General features: G+C 34.6%; 1 protein-coding gene across 2 annotated transcripts in view; it reads right to left on the bottom strand.

Moving 5' to 3' along the window:
• Positions 1-21,344, bottom strand: part of VPS50 (VPS50 subunit of EARP/GARPII complex) — a 130,296-nt gene that overhangs the window by 74,067 nt on the left and 34,885 nt on the right. For both annotated transcript variants that reach the window (XM_035020572.1, XM_035020571.1), the window contains exons 10-12: positions 17,380-17,422; positions 15,685-15,783; positions 14,082-14,222 (exon numbers count right to left, since the gene is read on the bottom strand). In XM_035020572.1, coding sequence (XP_034876463.1) covers positions 14,082-14,222; positions 15,685-15,783; positions 17,380-17,422 — 283 coding nt within the window. The remainder of the gene's footprint in view (positions 1-14,081; positions 14,223-15,684; positions 15,784-17,379; positions 17,423-21,344) is intronic.

Genomic DNA, 21,344 nt, shown 5'->3' with positions numbered 1-21,344 from the left:
AGGCTTCCCGCCGAGCAGGGAGCCCGATGCGGGGCTCGATCCCAGGACCCTGGGATCATGATCTGAGCCGAAGGCAGACGCTTAACGACTGAGCCACCCAGGCGCCCCAGTACATAAAAATTTTAAAAAAGAATTTACATGGCAAAACGAAACACCATAAGCAAAGTCAAGACAAATGACAAACTGAAAAAATATTTACAACATATATCACAACAAAGTGTTAATATCCTGCATCTATAAAGAACTCTTAAAAGTTTTGGGGAAAAAGACCAAACATCCTATATAAGAATGGGAAGAAGTCACAAGCAAACTGCACAAATAGAGATACAAAAATGGCCATTAAACCTATGAAAACATGTCCAACTTAATTCATTAATAGGACAAATGAACACTAAAACTACAATAAGACACAAATTCTCACTCGTCAGATTGGTGAGAATTTTAAAGCTGACTATTAACAAAGATTCTCTCCTTGACCAAACTCTAGCCAAGATCCTCTAAGCTCTCTTTTCAACTAGGCCTCATTCTTGGCCTATAAAAACCTGAACAAAACACTAACATAGTTTCTAACAGCCCAAGGCTGCATCCCTAGGCTGACGCTAGTCCCCGTTAAAGTGCCTCTCTGAGAAAACTCAAGCCTGCCAAAAGAATTTACTGTCTGTTCCAGGTAACACCTGAAGATAGGGCCCCCATCTCCCAGCCTCTGAGGGAGAAAGTGGGAGTCTAACTTCAATAAGCCCAGTTAGCAAACCCAGATGGGCTTCACAGGGACTAACCCCCACTTCCTGTTTTCTGCAATTTTTCATTCCCTGACTCTGAGCCCTGCCTCATCTCCCTCCCTTTAAAACACCCAGTCATCTCTGTACAAATGCAAGTTGAGCCTGGTTCACACTGGATTCTTTTCCCTATTTCAACAGGATATTACTAGTTAAAATCTGTCCATACAACTTTAATTTAGTATTTGGCTTTATCTTTGACACTCTATTCTGTTGTCGAGGCTGTGAAAAAGTACCCACTGTCATACATTGCTGGTGGGAATGAAAAATGACATAACCGTACGGCAGGGAATTTGGCACTGCTTAACAAAACTACATGTGTTTGTTCCCTTTGACCCAGCAATCCTACTTCTAGGAATTTATCCTGAAGATACCACTCAAACAATGTGAAAATATATATGCACAAGGTTATTCATTGTGAAGGATTATTTGTAACTGCAAAATACTGGAATCTATCTAAATGTCCAAACAGGAGATTGGTTGAATAGACTACTGTTCATACACACAAAAGAGTACTACACAACTATGAAAAATAATAAGCCGATACATGCATATTTAAATTTTAATTAAAAAAAAAATTTCTCCTGGTAACCATCTGTTTGTTCTCTATAGTTAAGAGTCTGTTTTTTGGTTTGTCTCTTTTTTTCCTTTGTTCATTTGTTTTGTTTCTAAAAGTCCACATAAATTTTTTCTCTGACAGACATATTTCACTTAGCATTATATTCTCTAGCTCCATCCAGGAGGGGAGGTGGGTGAGGGGATGGGTAATATAGGTGAAGAGGATTAAGACTACATTTATCTTGGGGGTGCCTGGGTGGCTCAAGCAGTTAAGCATCTGACTCTTGGTTTTGGCTCAGGTCATGGGATTGAGCCCGCATGAGGCTCCACATTGGAGCCTGTTTAAGATTCTCTCTCCAGCTCCCTCATGCTCTTCCTCTCAAAAAAAAAAAAAAAAAAAAAGAGTACACTTATCTTTTTTTTTTTTTTAAGATTTTTTATTTATTTATTTGAAACAGAGAGAATGAGAGAGACAGAGAGCACATGAGAGGGAGGAGGGTCAGAGGGAGAAGCAGGCTCCCTGCCGAGCAGGGAGCCCGATGCGGGACTCGATCCCGGGACTCCAGGATCATGACCTGAGCCGAAGGCAGTCGCTTAATCAACCGAGCCACCCAGGCGCCCCAAGAGTACACTTATCTTGATGAGCACTAAGTAATGTATTAAATTGTTGAATCACTATGTTGTACACCTAAAACTAATATCATACTGTATGTTAATGATACTGGAATTAAAATTTTTTTACTTTAATTTTATTATGTTATGTTAGTCACCCTACAGTACATCATTAGTTTTTGATGTAGTGTTCCATGATTCATTGTTTGCATATAACACCCAGTACTCCATGCAATACATGCCCTCCTTAATACCTGGAATTAAAATTTTTTAAAAATTTTTTTAAAAATTTCCCCTTCATGACATACATATATGATAAAGGGAAAAATTTTAAATTATATGTATAACATATAAGTTACATATACAATATAAAAAATATATATCTAAAATTATACATGTCATAAGAAATAGAAAAAATTTAATGCATATATCTGATATCATCACAAAAATAAAGAGAGAAGATAAACAAGAAAATATTGAAGTTAGTTATCTTTACAAGATGGGGTTGGGGATGAAATGGAAGAAATGTAAGAGGAAGTGACACTTCTCTAAACATACCACATAGGTACATATTCAGAGAAGAATTAGAATGACCATCCAGATTTACACACGGCTGGCAGAGATGAATAAAAAATATTTTTCCACACTTATAATTTGGAGTAACTTTTTATGTTTACATGTCATGTTTACTTTTGTAATTACCACCTTTACAATGAACCAGTCTTGATTTTTTCCCCTCTTGGTTTATCTTTATCCCATCACTACGTATCCCTTATAGCACACTCATGTAATAAAAACTTGATACTGATGCACAAGGTCAGGAAAAAGCTAAAAGCAGAAGGCAAAGAAAAGAAAAAAATCACAAAAATGTTCTGGGCTGCAACTCCCAACAATCATTCACCTGAATAAAGGTACTCTTTTACAAGTCAATTTTTTTTCACCTTCATAAACTCAACTTTACATAAATTTGTATTTATATTATGCAAATAAATTTAATCTAATTATATCCCAACATTCTTTCGGGTAGATAAAAGGAAGACAGTGTTAGTCTTATTTCTTCCCAAAGAAAAATTATGACTATACAAATAACTGTGTTATAGTTCACCAATTAATTGTTATTATACTTGTCACAGTTTAACAAACCAGAAAATTAAATCTTAGAACTACTACTACCTTCTATTTTCTACCCAGACGCTGTCTAGTTACATTACTTGCCTATTTATTCGAGGAAAAGGAGGTTCTTTACTATGTTACCTCTTGATGATTTGCTGAAATGTAATGGGTTTGGATGAGATACACAAAGACATATATGTAAATTCTTTTCCAAAAAAAAGTTGACATTATTGAAGTTATAGCAAGCTTTTTCTCACCAAACTGATCCAAGTGTAAATAATTCACAAATCTAGCTAAACCACTGCACATGCCTGAAAGTCTTCCAAAAGAATATAAATTGCATTATCTTCACAAATATGTTCATATATACAAACATAAGACTATGACGTACTGAGCACCAGATAACAAGATGACTCTTGCCTAAATTTATATTCTAAAACAGAAACAAATGTAGAGATTCTTTGTACTAGATACATATGCAGTAAATAGTTTAAGGAAAGAGGGCAAGGTGGGAGAGAGAAAAAATACTGTTTTTAATACATTTAAGCCCAGATATGTTAATTTCTGCACGTGAAGACCATGCTGGCAATAAGTTAAAAGAGTCCTTTCATTTTAAAACTGGACTCCAAAAACCACTTTTCTCTGTACCATGCAACCAACTGGTGTCAACTCTCATAGCAACAAATGCTTCTTATGCTTTTAACACCTTATTACTAAAATCATTCACAACTAGTGTTCTCTCATCAATTTATAAGAATCACCTCTAAATTACAAGTAGAGAATCTTATCACACAGACATGGGTGAATCATAACTATAACAAAAGAAGTTCAAAGAAACCAGCAAATAAGCAAATAATTGCATAAGTAATCAAAAAATAAAAGCTAGGCCAAGAAGAGAATTTGAGTTTCTGAATTAACAGACCATGAAACTTCCCCTCAGACATCGATTCTTCTTCACACCAGCAGGACATAACAGAAAGACGCCTACAGAAGGAATTGGAAGCCCTGGGTCCAGCCAGCACGAGTTCCGCAACTTAGCGTTCACAAGCCTTACACAATAAACCACTGGGGACTGAAGTTTCTGCCTTTCATAAAACACTGTTAGAGATTCCTGGATCTGCCTACCTCATCACTAGTTTTATCTGCCCACCAATTACTAAATACCTAACACTTCATCTCAGTTCAAGTCCCAATTAAGGGACGGTACATTTAGGATAAGACCAGAAATACCAAGGCAGGGGAATGCCATACTCTAATCCCAGTTCCACGTTCATATCACCTATCAATAATAGCAATGAAAGTCTTGAACTGGTCCATTTAGAAAATATTCACAGTGAGACACCCCAAAAGAACTAAAATAATATGTCTTTAAATTCTGTTTTAAAAATTAAGAATAGGGGTGCCTGGGTGGCTCAGTCATTAAGCATCTGCCTTCAACTCAGGTCATGATCCCAGGGTCCTGGGATGGAGCCCCACATCGGGCTCCCTGCTCGGCGGGAAGCCTGCTTCTCCCTCTCCCACTCCGCCTGCTTGTGTTCCCTCTTTCGCTATCTCTCTCTGTCAAATAAATAAATAAAATATTTAAAAAATAATAATAAATAAATAAATAAAATCTTAAAATAAATACATAAAAATTAAGAATATATGGGAAACAGAAATTTAATTTTCAAATATTTTCCTGTGTTCTAGAGCTATTCTCCATTGCCATTCTTTGGCTGAAAGCTAGTAGTTTCAATTCATTCAGCAAAAGTTGTGAGGTAAGTGGAAAAGAAAAAGAACAGTATTTTAGAAATATCTCAAAAAACATATAGAAAAGAAAGTATATTTTAAGTAATATAATTTTTTAAAAATCCATAACCCATATACAGATAACATACATGTCTAGTAACTCTGAGGATTATACAAGGCAACAAATATCCTTGGGGGAAGGATTTGGAGAATATTCACAAATCTGGATGTTATAATGTAACATTATAAGTAGAAAGTCCAACACAGCATTTCCACTATGCTTCACTATTCAAACATCAAAATAGGCTTCTTAATCAAATCTTGATTAACACTTCCAAAAAATCCACAGAAAGGATATGCTATTCCATCACTGTCGGCTAAAGTAACAATCTGCACCTTCCATTTCTGCTATTTAACTACTTCAACCAACCTACCTGGTCAAAATAAAAAGGATGATATTAGCTTAGTAAAACCAGCAACATCTCAGCCTTAATTATAAACAATAAGTAAGAATCTAGAGGTCATTTTCAAAGAACATGAAACAAATAGGAGCATGCTCTTCCAATTTGTAGCACACAATGAAAAAAAATGCCATCTTTTAAAACTTGCTTAAGTGCAGAGCTAAGTGGTACATATGAAAAAAGGAGAATGCCAGATTTAGCTTTTTAATTCTTATTAATTTGCTTTTATACACATCAGAAATCTCTATTACCAAATACCTACAAAAATTTCAGGAAGATGATTTCTAAATTACAACATCAAAATAAAAATTCTTAGGGTTATCTTAAATTCTTAAGGTATTTTTTGTTCTTGTTTCATTTTGATTTAGCACTCTAATCACATCCTGACAAACATAAAAGGAACAGATGTCTTGGCATCCTCACAGGGACCCAAAACTCCCAGCGCTGCCACCCCCCCATCCCCAACTTCATACACACACTGATAGATGGATTTCAAAAAACAAGAGAGTCAGCAGTATCTCTAGATGAACCCTGTTAGCACTGTGAGCTACATCACCTGAAGCTGGTACTACTGCCCGTCTGGGAGGCTTCAGGAAGTATGCTGCAGATCCAAACGGCACTAGACCCAGGAGCTAAAAACATCTCTGGGGAGGCTGAACTCTGGACCTAAATAAATGTCTGGGCCAAGCAATTATAAGATCTCTCCCCCCACTAATTATTTCTGTAAGGGCCAAGCTGTACAAAATACGAACATCTTCAATACTTTCTAACCACTGGAAGCCAGAGATGTGCACAGTATAGTGGAGTGGACAGCACACATTTGGTCTTGGGGCCCAATTTTGTGACCTACTTGGTCATGAGGCTATATCACTTCATTTATCTAAACACCCCTAGGGATAAAGCAAATAACCTACGTTCTCTCTGAAGCTTTAAACACTATGACTCTCCAAAGACAACAATGTACATAAGCTGCAGCAAAACTTTCCTTGTACCAAAATAGATTCATTCATGATTTAAAAACACAAACATAGGGACACCTGAGTGGCTCAGTCGTTAAGCGTCTGCCTTCAGCTCAGGTCATGATCCCAGAGTCCTGGGATTGAGCCCCACATCGAGCCCTGCATCGGGCTCCCTGCTCCGCGGGGAACCTGCTTCTCCCTCTCCCACTCCCCCTGCTTGTGTTCCCTCTCTCACTGTGTCTCTCTCTGTCAAATAAATAAATAAAATATTTTTTAAAAAATTAAAAAAAAACACAAACATATCATGGTAAGAAAATAGTCACTCTCATCTCCCATTTTATCATTAATACCAAAATTATATATACCCACAAAATCATATTTATCTGTATGATATAAATGATCCTAACTTGGAACTAAGTGACTAGCACCTTGAGAAATTGCTTGTAAAGTACTAAACTGTGAAACAGAAGTGTCTCCTCTAAACCATTGGAACTAAGTAACTAGCACCTTGGAACTAAGTAACTAGCACCTTGTGAAATTCCTTGTGAAGTGCTAAATTGTGAAACAGAATGGTCTCCTTTAAACCATTCTCGGGTTTTTTTGAATTGCTGTTAAATGGCATGAATCAAATAGACAGGTTAATACTATAAAATAAGCAACACAGGTGTAATCAGAATACATAATTATCTTTCAAAGTTACAATCAATAAAATGCTGGGAACCCCTAAACTGAGATTATCACTAAAAAAAAGGGTAGTATTTAAATGTAAAAGCACCATCAAATTAAAAATAGGGTTTCTTGAAGGTCTCAAGAACAGCCTTCTACCAGTAAATTATTTTTTGTTTCTGCTGGCAGTAAATGCCATGCTCTAAAAACAGGCTGGGTCTTTAACATTTACTCCCAACCCTCCCCCACCACACACACACACACACACACACACACACACACACACCACCCAGCAGTCTACACTACACTGACAGGTTCTTAGACTTGGGCAGCCCAGGGCCCTTGCCACACCTGAGCCAGTTTCAAGTGACCAGGAAACCCCTCCATTTCTAGCCAAAGAGGGAAGACTGGCTACTCAAATAACTACAGCCCAAAGCATGCACTCCAGAGGCACTCAGTCCCAGAGAACACTGAACAACCAAATCTTCATACTGAAAATCCAGTTAAGCCAAGCCAGAAGACCTAAGGCTGGTTCCTTTCACCTGCCCTAGGCTCTCTTCCTCTCGTGCCATTGCTCAGGATATTTCCTTATACTTCCCCACGACCCAGCTACATACAGTGTGCTGTTGAAATCCAAGACCCTCAAAACTTGCAGCCTCCTCTTAACAATAAGATACAGTTTTGCCTTCCTTGGACCCCAATAACACTACATTGTTTGAACTTTTCTTATCCTACCTCTGGTCATAATTAACGTGACGCCTTACTGGATTATAAATTCTATAAACCCTTATCTATCCTTGTTGAGCTGAACTGATTACTTGATTAACAAACGCTGAGTGATGATAAGGGAACTAGCTTATGCTTAGCAAGTCAGAATATTAAGAAAATGGAGTCTTGTGTCCTTTGCCAGCATCCATGAAAGGGTAAGGTACTAGCTTGTCAGTTTGTAAGAGGATAAAATTTCAGACCCTTAACGGTTCTTGACAACCCAGAGAGTAAATAGCAGGGAAAATTTTTCCTTACCTAACTTTTGATCATTAAGTTTTGAATTTTAAGAAATTACCAAAACCTAGTTTTTATTTTATTTTAAATATATAGACATCAATATATATTCATATATAAGAAAATATACGAGTGGTGATGGTAAAAATATGTGATAATAAATCTGACAGCTTTATTCTTTGGAGTATTCTAAAACTGACCTGAGGAAGCAATTCAAGTAAATGTATAGTATTACTCTTCTAACTGAAAGGACTTTTCTCTTGAGCAAATGTTCAAATTTGTAGCTTCCAATAAGAGAGAAAAGGTCTACTCGCCTAACAAATCAACCAAATTAACTCCAACAATCAATTAAATGTCCCAGTTTAATTTCCTTCACATCCTAAATATGCCTGAGTGATAAACAAAATAAATTATTCTTGATATGCTACCTTCTGGTATCTGACAATTAAGCTAATAAATACAAAATAATCAGCATTCATGTGTACAGGGAAAGGAATAAAAGCAGACATCACTGATGAGGAGTATAAATTGAAACACTTTCTAGAGGGCAATTTTGGAAAAATGAACCAAAATCCTTATAAATGCAAAGCCTTTGACAATGCAATTTCATTTCTCATCACTTATTGTAAATAAAGATGTGTACAAAGATTTAGCTTTAAGAATATTTACTACAGTATATCATATGATATCATATGATATCAAAAACTAGAAATAAAATAAATATCTAAGAATAGGAAACTGGTTAATTAATCCACAGGATCTTACACTGAAATACTGTCAAGCTATTAAAAGTTATGTGGGTAGCGTATTTACTGAAATGAAAAATTATTTATAACATAGAAAGTGGGAAAAATGTTGTAAAACTGTGTGTACAGCATAATCCTACTTTTAAAAGCTATTTGCTTACAAACACATTAAAAGAATCAGCTTTGCATGCATAAATATTAATTTTTATTTTCTTCTTTTTGCTTATGTATATTTTTCTACTATGTTTTACTTGTATGATTTCAAATATGTATATTTTTAAGAGTAAACATCATGTTAATGATTGCTTAGTTTGCGCAACTACTTACATAATCCATATTCTAACACTGTAGACTCTAAATAATGTAAGAACATATAAATACCAGACTAGTTTAAGTCAGAAAACAGTCAGCAAAAGAATAAAGAAGCAGTTAATTCTATAGAGAAGCAAAAACATGATTGTTTGATGAGAGACAATATATTCTTCATAACAGAAAATGCCCTGAGAATTTGGGAATAGAAACATGTTTTTGACTAAAAAGAGGAATTTGTCTTTAGGTTTCTATATGAACATCAAAATAAACTATACCTTCAACAGAGATCTTACTAAAGATATTTACTAACCCTCAAAAAAACTGACATTGAATTCAGTATCAAGAGAGAGTACTTACAAGAAAAATTTTATAAAGCTTAGAAGAATAGAATGTTAGACCAGCAGTCCCTTTGTCTTTCTACGATGTATGCACATAAAGCATCTGTAAAAGTACATGGCACAGGGGCACCTGGATGGCTCAGTCAGTTGAGCATCTGACTCTTTATTTCAGCTCAGGGCATGATCTATAGGTCATGAGATCAAGCCCCAAGTTAGGCTCCGTGGTCAGCACGGAGTCTGCTTGAGATTCTCTCCCCTCTGCCACCCCCCCCCCACTCACTCTCTCTCTCAAATAAATAAATAAAATCTTTAAAAAAGAAGTCCATGGCACACAAAAGATGCACAATGTTGGTTTTCTTTCCCTCATACTTAACTTAAATTTGAACTGTGTCAACATCGTACCAATTAGAGACGAGGAGGGCAATTGAATTTACTCAAGAAACATTTACTAAGCACCTCCAATGTGTCAGACTCTGGGAAAACATATACTGAAATGATTTCAAAGTTTTTTCTAAAAAAACTCCATTTTTCACCAAAGTTATTACTACATTATCAAGTTCATTTCAAAAACAGAACTCAAAACTCATTAAGCTCATTTGGAAATGAAAAACTGAAAAATGGTTGGGAAAATTTCAGCCAGCGTTAGCCAGCTCTATTATCATAAAATTAATCAATAACATCCTAATTAACATCTTAATATAAGCTTCCCAGGGAAATCCAACAGCCTGCCAAAGAAGGTTGTAAAAAAATTTTTTTTTTAACTTTCAAATAGCCTACAAAAAGTTTCTCTACAAGGTCACTAAATAAATAACATCCACTTGGTGTCTATAAATTTCTCCACAGACTGGTATCAACATGTAGGGGTACATCAACGTAAATGCAATCACAAACAAGGCTTAATTTTTTTAAGTAAATAAAATGACCACTAAGCCCCTTTCATTGGCCCTTTCCGGAAATGAATGAGGTTTAATTCATTTTGAAATTTTTGCTAAATATCAGTCATTTATTTGAGCTTCAAAATAATGTACACATTTTTAAAGGAGCCTAAATTACTGATCTAACAACTGTTCGCCAATACATTCAAGAAAAACAGGAAAACCACACTGAAAGATAAACTGTAAGAAGAAAAATTGTGCTTCTAATGAAATCATTCAGAAAACATTGTTTAGTAAAGAAAGAAAAGTAAGTACATTCAATTACAAAATAATTTCAAAAAGCTCAAAGCCAACTAAGCTTTTAAACTCAGCAATGGTTGACAGGACACAAATCACAGAAATGTCATAACAGGATAGGATGCTGCTGGCCTTAAGAACTCTGAAGTTCTCGGTTTACCAGAGTAAATAGAAAGAGAATGCTAATTTTATCCCAGATTTCTTTGTAAAGGGATATCAAAAAACTTAAGTTCAATTTCATTCTAGCCCATTTAGTAATAGATGGATATGAGTGGTTTAAAATAATACTATGAACAAGGGCAAGCAGATGATTAGATCTCTTCATTTCCAATCTCTTTCCTTTTAAAGGAAACACAATTGTTCCCATTTACAGGAACTCCACCCCTCTCTCAACTCTGATGAGTATACTATTTCATGTATTTCATTTTTTAATGTTATATTTAAACTCTATGATTAAGGGCTTCCTTCAAAATACTGCTATTATACAGAGAAAACCAACTGCCCAAATGCCTGAACTCTTTCTTCTCATTTCTAAAATCTACCAGTCAACATCTTATATGCATTTCCCGAGGGCTCTGTTGCTTCTTTCTTACCTGACATTCCATTGCCACATACACTCTCCCATTAGCACATCCTCAATAAGTATTCTCAGTGACTTTTAATCAGAGCTAAATGATTCCCAATTGCTACATATTGAAAAAAATCAAGAACCTTACATTCTAATACAAGGCTCCTTCACAAATCATCTCCCTTGCCTGAGCTGTGCCATTCCAGATCCTTTATATGTGTTCTCACCAGGAAAACATATTTAAATCTCCTTTCATCAGTTTATTTATTAAATTTCTAAGGGCTGCTTCCATTTTTCCTCTCCTGAGCTAATCATCTTCATTTATAGAACTCAGTTACTAAAAGGTCACATCTTTTCATCAAACTAACTAACAAATAAACAAATCTGATGAGAAATAATTTCTTCCTAATCTTCCCTGGCTTAAACATGTCAACTAGAATTCAAATATTATAAAACAAATTAAAACTTAGTTAGGTTTCAAAGAGATATCCACATCCCTGTCTGCCTGTGGCAGCACTGACTTAAATACTTCTAGAGGCCTGGGGTAATTTCTGGAACTTCTTTAATTTCTTATTGAGAATTGTGCCAAAAAAAATGGGCCACCTTAAAATGCATCACATTCTTCACCTCATTATTCAGCTCCCCTAAGTCTGTTCTCTCAACATAAAGAGCCCACCATACCTAATTCTGTTAAATCCTTTCCTCAAAAGAAATTCCTTCATGAAGCCATCATCAACATTTGCTACTATTCTCATCACTTCAAAACTCTTTCAATGAATGTCTTAGCACAGCTTGAATATAAACCAGAAGTGTACAACTGCATTGGATGAATAATAACCTATGTGCTGGCTGTTCTGGGTGGAGGGGGCAGTTTCTATCTCTAAGCTCTAGTAGACCAATAAATCACTTGTTTCCTTAATTTAATTATATATACCTCACTACTACCACACATAGATAATTTTATAAAGAATTACCAGATGTTTCTTGGAGTCATTTTAACAAGCATTAACTCAAAATAAAATCAAGAAAGATAAGCCCTTTGTTATCTGATAATTTAAATATACACACAGCTCCTTCAAAAGTCAGCTTTAAAAAAAAAACAGTGAAAGAAATTCCAAAAAAAAAACAAAACCCAACAACCTATGGTAAACACTTTAAGCATAAATTTTTGTTCATAAACATTTATAAATACAACTTTCAGCTTTGTATTACATAAATGTACAGAGGACTTTCTCAAGAAGCAGGAGCACAAATATGTCTTTGACTTAAAAACATATAAAAATTTAATGGTAAAAGTATACTATGCACATACACAAACACACACCAGATTTAACCAAAGTAAAGAAGGCTGAAGGACAAAAGCCTAATTTGTTTAAAATGTTTGTTTTAATTATTATAAGTTATTTTCTGCTGTAACAGAGAAATCACCAACTTGTAATAAACTGCTTTACCATTTAAATCATCTCTTCATGATAGCAACAATAATAGAATCAAAAAATGAAATTGATTTCTTGTATATTTAATTTAAAAATATATACTATCAACCTAAGAAAATATATGAATAAGAACAACACATTTCAAAATCATTGAACTTTAACAAATGATGGCTGTACTTAAAACTGGATATTCAAAAATGAAATTATGCAACTATATCACACTTTAAGTTAATAATCATTAAATTTGTGAAAGAGTCCTCATGATTTATAAAATGATTTTAAAGACATTTTTAAGCTATATTAACAACCATCCACTGTCATTATTAACTCAATCCTTCATCTATCATATATAATCACATCCTCCTGGAATATTTATTGTAGCTCAAGTAAGAAGATTTCTTCAGATCCCAATGAACATATAACCTGCACTTTTGACAAACTCACTAAAGAATTAAGATTCGCTTAATTTTATACTAATCCCTGGACATAATTACAGTAGAGAATAGATATCTACTTCCTAGAACTGTTATTTTCTAAGTTGATGTTACAAATAATTCAAGAATGTTTCCAGTGAGAGACACAGAACATTCTTGAACTAGAATTAAAGAGACCAAGGTCAACAATAACCTCCACATTGTCAAATCAAGGGTCAATTCTGTAATATCACCTTATGCAGACTCTCAGAAGCATCTGACATAGGTTTACGGTCAATTCTCCTTGAAATACTTCCTTCTGTAGACTGTTCCACCATCTCCTAGCTTTTCCCCCACCTAGCAAGCTGCTCTCTCTCTGACCCTTCTTCCTGGTCTCTCCTCCTTACCTAATCCCTGAATGTCACAAGGCCCAAGGGTCCCATGGCTCCTTTATCTACACTCCTTTCCCCCATCTTCCTATCAAGTATCATGGCTTTAAGTACAATTAGATTCTGACGACTCTATCACTTCAGCTCTCATCTCCGTAAGTTTTTATCCAACTGCCTCCTCAACAAGTCCCCTTGAATGTTAATAGTTATCAAACAGAATTCATGACTCCCCACTACAAATCAGTCTTCCTTGTAAACACATATGACACCACTCACTGTTCTCCCAGTTGTTCATCATTCTCTTTTCCTCACACCCTACATCAATCCATCAACAGGACCAATTCTAAAACAGAGCCCAACTCAGTTCACTTCTCACCTGTGGTTATATTACCTATAGACCTCTGTTTCTTTAAGAATGAAAAGAAATTGGTTACAGATACTGACAGAAACAGCATTCATACACACGGAAAGACTGATGGAAAGGGTATACAGGAAACCAGCTAAGATGATTGCTTAGAAGTATCTTAGATGCAATCACAGAAGAGAATTAGGAGCCTGAGAGAAAAGGGTAAGAGAAGCTATGACAGAGTAAAGAGTCCATTTAGAAGCAAATGCACTCCATCAATCTATACCATCTCATCAACTTTTACCATTTGTGTGACTCAATCTTCTTATGAGAAAAAGAACAATATGGGAGAAAAAAAAAAGCTTTCGGCAAACATATTTCTTTTTATTTCAGTAGCATCTTCAAATAATAGGTGCTAAGAAAAACGGAATATGAATTCAAAAACTAAAAGAGAGGCAATATGAACAGAACAAAGTCACTACATACTGTACAGAGATCCTTATATTGCAGCTTTTGGAATTTTGTATCTGTGTTTCCTGAACATAGTTCCACATAACCAAGAACAACTTGAAACACTGTATTATGAATGGCTTGAGTGAAGTGCATGTGAAGTTGATCCATTGCTGTCTGTGGAAAGAAAAAAAACATACAACATAATTTCATGTTATTAAAATAAATAAATTTCAATGGACTTGAAAAACATAGGAAAAAATCTTTACCAATTATAGATACAGCACAAAGATCACTATTGTTTATAAAATTTTAATTGTACTGATTATTTGCAAAGAACCCTTCAAATAACCACAACATCCTATCCCTAAAAATAAATCTGAATCATGAACCCTGCTCTGTTGCTTTGTATTTATCCATCCTGCCTGTATTTGTTATCCATACTGCTCTTTTTTAGACATGTCATGTAAAATCACACCTTTGGATCTCCTCTGCGTCATTCCCTTACATTGTTCAGGATGCTTCTCAATGGTTACCTTCTCAGAGAACCGTTTCCTGACTATCCTGTATAAATCAGTGCCTTCCATGACTCTATCCACTTATCCTGATATATATTTCTTTATAGCACTTGTTACAAACCAACACCCTGCCCATTTATTTCTTTAATGTTTGCTTCCGTTACTAGAAGATAAGATAGATGAGGGCCCATATTGAGGTGCCTGGAGCAATGCACACAATAAGGGCTACTAAATATTTAATGAGTAAAAGAATTAGTCTGATGAGGGTAGTTAGAAGTTATAATCATATTTTCAAAGGTCTTTAAACAGGTCCAAAATTACCAAGTGTCTATCTTCTTGTAATTTCTCCTCAGTAGCTTAAGATGTGCAAAATAATTAAGTAAAAAACCAAATTTCTTTATTCAGACTTAAAATGCAAACAGTTTCAATGGTTTGGTAAATTCTTAGATCTCCTAAGAGATGGACAGGAGACCATTTAAGGGAAGAAAATATTTGTATCTATCACGTTTAGCTGTTTTATAAATAAGTGTATAATCCTGTACAAGCAGAAAGTACAATTAACTTTCAATGACCCTTGTTGCAAATTTTTCAAGGAAGCCCTTGGGCAGTAAGAGAATGTAAAACCATGCACCGTGGGAGTAGTGAAGTCATTCGGAGAGTAAGAGAATCCCTTGAAAAATATGATAAATGAAATGGTGCTGTTTTACAGATAAACATATACACTACACAAAAGTTTACATACCACTTTGAGGGAAACATGCTGGTCCATCTCAGAACCATGAAGCTCCAAATTAAGAAGTTCTTATTCAGGACAAAGAGCTGAGGTAAAAGACTACACATCCCCTCCAACTAAATTATCTTATAATAACACTTCAAAAAAAAAAAAACTATATAAAATTGTGAAAATATTAAACCTGATAAACACTTCATAGCTCAAAACAAACTTCTGTCATGTTTTAATCATACTCCATACACTGAAACTATGTTAATATGGCATAAAAATGTACTTCGTTAAATGAAACTTTTTAAGGACACTACATTAGTAATATTCAGACTTGAGCATTCATAAAGATCAACAGATTCCTGATTAAGAAAAAAGCAAACATTCGTTCAAAACTAACCTGTGTTTTTCCAAGAAGTCGATAAGCCTGCTGAACCTTGGTATAATGGTTTATGTCAAAATTCTTGCAAATTTTAGAAAGAGCTACATCCAACTGTTCCTATGGAATTAAAACAAAAGGCAAGAGGCAGTTAAGGAATTGTTTCCAAGGTAATGAGAGGAAAGTGTTAAGACTAATTTTTCATTTTTTAATTAATAATCTAAAGATATTTACTATCACATTAGATTTAACAGTCAAAAACAAATTTAAATAAAAATATAAATAGATTGTAATTCTCATGTATTACCAACTATATACCAACTATAATCAAGTTTACTAAGATGTCATTAATAAATGAGGAATCTAAAGACCCATGCCTAGTGTTTCAAGAGACACAAAATAAGCGTAATAGTTACTAAAAGTATTTTACTTTTTATTTTTACTTTATGTTTCCTCATACATCTGCTAAAACTTACAATTATATGAACTGAATTTATAGGACTATTAAAAAATAATAACAGTCCTTCTATAATCACTGAAAAGTAATTCTCAACAAAACTACATTGACCTTAAAAGCACATACCCAAGATACATACTTTTATATCTAAATGCATCAACTGTTTAAGGATTTCTATTTCAATGATTTCATTTCAAAATAATGATTCTCTACATAAGTACAGAATAATATTGTATACTCAGAGTGAAGAAATACTGAGCTTTCAAAAGAAAGTCCTCAATATTCAAATGATTATTTAAGGGATTTTCAAAGCATTATCTTTATGTTTATCAAATAAACTGCCATTCTTACAACTAGTAAATAACTGCATTTATGATGAAAACATACTTTCACAAAAGGTTGTTTGAAAGTCCAGCCTCAGTTTTTACAAGTACTCTCATCAGAAAAATGATAAAATAAAATACCAGAAAATAACAAATAATTCTTATTTATTAAAATGAATACCCTGCTTTGCAAAGATTGCCAAGTAAAGAGATGAACTCTGAATAAATGTAGGAGGAAAAGTAAGACTTCATGCTCATAATGACATATCTTTTCCTTTCCATTTCTACATTTTGATGAACTGTATGAATAGTAGAAGGTTTAGGAATTTAGGAGGGTTCATCAGCCAATAATTATTCTTATATAAATTAACTCACTGAACTAAAAAAGTTAATAATCAAAAAATAATTAATACATGATAAATATTTTGGCTATAATTTACATGAAAACAAATCTATGATTAACAGTTTTGGGATCTTTCTGGATAGGGTGTTTTCAGATACAAAATACCATTTTCAGATCCCACAACTCCAATAGTATTTTTTTTTTAAAGATTTTATTTATTTATTTGAGAGAGAGAGAATGAGAGACAGAGAGCACGAGAGGGAAGAGGGTCAGAAGGAGAAGCAGACCCCCCGCCGAGCAGGGAGCCCGATGTGGGACTCGATCCCGGGACTCCAGGATCATGACCTGAGCTGAAGACAGTCGCTTAACCACCAGAGCCACCCACGCGCCCCCAACTCCAATAGTATTATTGAGTTTACAAGTAGATTAGCATTAACTCAACCATGCACAGATATCCCAAATTAAAAAAAAAACAATAAAGTGTTGTGATCTAGAACACTGGTAATAACACAGAAATCATAACATAAGATGCATATATGTACTATCCAAAGCCTCTGAAAAGAGAAAAGCACTTATGATGTAATCCTTCTTACCTCAATTTGTTCTAAAGTATCTTGAAGCTTTGAATTCAATTCACTATCAAATAAAACAGAGTTAGATGTGACTATCTTTAACAGAGACAAACTAAGTGCTCAAAAAATATACACTAGCTGAATAAATAATTCATAAATTCACAGATAAATAGTATGAGCAGTAAGATATGTTGATTCTACAGACAGGGCAATAAAGCAAGAAAAATAAAAGGAAAAGAATTAGAAAGAATAAAAGAGTCATAACTGACAGCAACAGAATTGTATAGGTAGAAACTCCTAAAGAATAGATAGATAAAAACTAAGAATTCAAGAAATCAAAATTGATAGCAAGTTTTAAAGATTAAAAAGTATAATACAGATAAAAGGTAGAATTTCCAAAGTAAAATCAATTTCTATATACTAGAAACAAAGAACTAGACAATAAAAAATTTTAAAATACCATTTCAAAAAACCAAATACCTAGGAATAAATCTAATAAAAAATAGGCAATACAAAACTGAGCTAAAATAAAGAATACTGAAATACATGAAGATATATACTATGGAAACAAACTACAGCCTTCAATATCATTAAGATACCAGTTCTCACCAAAATGATCTTCTAGAATAACTAAAATTTTAATTAAAACTCCAGCAGGTTTTTCTTTCTTTGTGTATGGAAAATGCCAAGCTGCTTCTAAATTTATGTGGAAACTCAAATGATTAAGAATAGGGAGGAATATCTTGAAGAACAATGTTGGAGGACATATACTAAAATAGGTAAAGGTTAAAGTCACAGCAATAAGATAGTGTGGTACAAACAGAAGAATTCATAAATTGATCAAACAAACAAGAATAAAAATAAAGGGCAAAAGGCTTGAACAGATACTTGACAAAGGAGATATCTGATTGGCCAATTAACATACAACAGGCACTCCAAGTAGGCATTCAGGAAAAGCAAACTGAACCTACAATAAGACAACATAACAAACAACCAGAATAGCTAAAAATATTTTTTAAAAATTAAAAAAAATGACATCAACAAATGTTGGCAAGGATGCAGAACAAATGGAACACTGAATTCAATGTTGGAGGAAGGGGAAATTGATAAAACCTCTTTGAAAAACTGTAAGATCTACTGAAATTCAACATACATTCACTCAATAGTCCAGGAGTCCTAGATACATATCTTACAGAAATGCATACACAACCTTTGCAGCATTATTTGTAATGGGCAAAACTTAAAGCAACACAATTGTCTATGAATAATTAAATGGATAAAGTATAATATATTTATATGATGAAATACTATAGCAATGAAAATGTGTCACCTGAATCTCAAAAACAAATTGACAAAGTCCACTATATAGAAGTTACTACATGATACATTTATATAAAGTTCAAACCAGGCAAAACAAACCGTAGTGACAGAAGTTAGAACAGTGGTTAGGTTACCTTGGGAGAAAAATGACTGGGACTGGGTATGAAGGACGCTTCTGGGGTAATAGAAATGTTCTATTTGCATTTCTGGGATGTAATTACACAACTATGTTCACTTTATAAAAATTTATTTAGTTATACACTTTGGATATGTAGTTGAATCTGATTTTGTTCCCTTTAATTTTCCCTAGGTCAGTGAAAAAAAATTAAAAACCAGAACTGATATTATTTGAATTATAGTATTTCCTTATTAAAAAGGATCTGTGATATCTAACAAAATAAATACAATCATAGAGAAAATATTTTAACCAAAAAAATTAAGGCAAACTAAAATAAAATAGAACAAATGAAAAGTATAATTGTACAAGGTATTGTTTTACAACTGTTATCTGTTTATGAACTTGATTCTCAAGGTCCTAGCAGCCAAAACAAATAGGGAGGGTCCAAGTACACAATTTAGTGTCCATAATATCAAAAAATTACCAGCACTCAAGGGAAAAACAAAACAAAAAACCAAAGAAACAAAAATCACTTTTGTTGGCATTTAAGTTCTGGGAGAAAATTTTACCAGAGTCCTGAAAAAGGGAACAATCACCTTTTATCTCCTAAGGCACAACACCCTTGACAATAGCCTTATATAATATATAATAATGGATTTATGGATTCGTTGCATTTGCTTCTTACAGAACCTTTTAATGAAAGCTGAGGAAATAACACCAGAGTGATGAGACATATGTAGATACATATATAGATACGTAGATATAAAGCAATGTATCAGAAAAGTAAAACCAATAATACAAGTACCCATTTTTTGATGGTCTCAGGGATAAATGTCCAAATATATGGAGGAATTAGACAATTTGCTACAAATACTACTTATCATAAGCACACTTTTGATTAAAGTTGAGAACTGGAGATTATTCTAGTAAAAACTGAGACTGAGCAAAACTAGGTACTTTGACAACCAACAATATAGGGTTGATATCAGAAAAATTAAGATCTCTAACCAGGATTTATGCCTAGAAAAATAGCCACAGCCACAGACATAGGTTAAGGGAATATGTGTAGGCAGGACTGAGATTTTCCTAAAAAAAAAAAAAAAGAAAAAGAAAAAAAGGGTTCTGGGACAATTTCTGTTCAAGAACAATGAATGAATGAATGAATGAATGAAAATGAGACTTAAAGACCCCCAAATAATACACCAAAAATGATAGTCATGATAAGTACCTTGGCACTTAGAATTAAAAAGTTCCTCAGCTCCACCCCCTTTCCCCCAATACTACTTCTCCTACAGTTGTCCTTTCTCCCACGTTCTCTCTTTTTTTTTTTTTTTTAAGACTTTATTTATTTATTTGACAGAGAGAGACACAGTGAGAGAGGGAACACAAGCAGGGGAAGTGGGAGAGGGAGAAGCAGGCTTTCCACTGAGCAGAGAGCCCCATGCGGGGCTCGATCCCAGGACTCTGGGATCATGACTTGAGCCGAAGGCAGACGCTAAACGACTGAGCCACCCAGGTGCCCCATCTCTGTTTTGATTCAGGTCATCACCACCCATTTAATCTAAGCTAGAAATCTCTAGGTCATCTTTAATTCTTTCCTCTCTTCATGTGTGAACTGGGAAGTGAATCCCAACAATTCTACCATTTCAGTATTTCTCATATCCACCTATGCTTCTCTTTTTTCAATTATGTGTCCTAACTCAAGCATTACCACTTTTTGCTTGAATTATCTTAATGGTCTCCCAGTGAATCTCTGCACACAACACCACACCCACCCTTCAATCCATCATCCATTTATTTGACAAACACCATCAGCCTACTGTATACCAAGCATTGTACAACATCCTCCAAAAAGCTCTCAGGGACAGCTCTGAGCAGGGGTCTCAATATTCTGCTTGATCCGGCAAACACAGTTTTTCCTCTAGCTTATATGTGAAAGGCTTCAGGCAAGGCCTGATCAGTCCTGTGGGCCTGACCATTTCCTGCTATCACACATCTAGCAGCTTTGTGTAAGTTACCTGCCTGGTCCCTACAGACATCTGAGTTTGCAGCTTGTAATTAAAGCAGAAATAAATTCATATTAATCCACTGCTTTAAAACCTTTGGTGGCTCCCCCAATAAACCAAAGATAAAGCCCCAAATTAGTACAGCATGTAAGATTCTTAACAATGACATGAAAAATGAACTTCCCCTTCACTTTTCAGTGCCTACATTTTAGTCATGTGGACTACGGGCAATTCCCCTAAGAACCTCAGACCTTCATACCCTCTGTTCTTGTATATAATGTTCATGAGAATTAGAACATACTTTCTCCTTTTCTCACTCACAAATATCCATCTGTCTTTCCAGACTATCCTAATGTCATCTTTTCTGGGACGTCTTTCCCTGTAGACTGTTCCGTTCAGTTTCACAATGCTCTGTTTCCAGCATCCCACATGATAGAAGGGAGTATCTGTGACTGTCCCCCTAAGCAGAGACTGTGGCTTATTCTCCAGGACTCCCTAGGACTAACTAAACTCACTGCCTGACTCACTGCTGAGTCAAATTT

Source organism: Mirounga leonina, unplaced genomic scaffold (assembly GCF_011800145.1).
Source record: "Mirounga leonina isolate KUSES-001 unplaced genomic scaffold, KU_Mleo_1.0 Mir_174, whole genome shotgun sequence".
In the NCBI taxonomy this organism is placed as follows: Eukaryota; Metazoa; Chordata; class Mammalia; order Carnivora; family Phocidae; genus Mirounga; species Mirounga leonina.
This window is presented reverse-complemented; position numbering and strand designations above follow the sequence as displayed.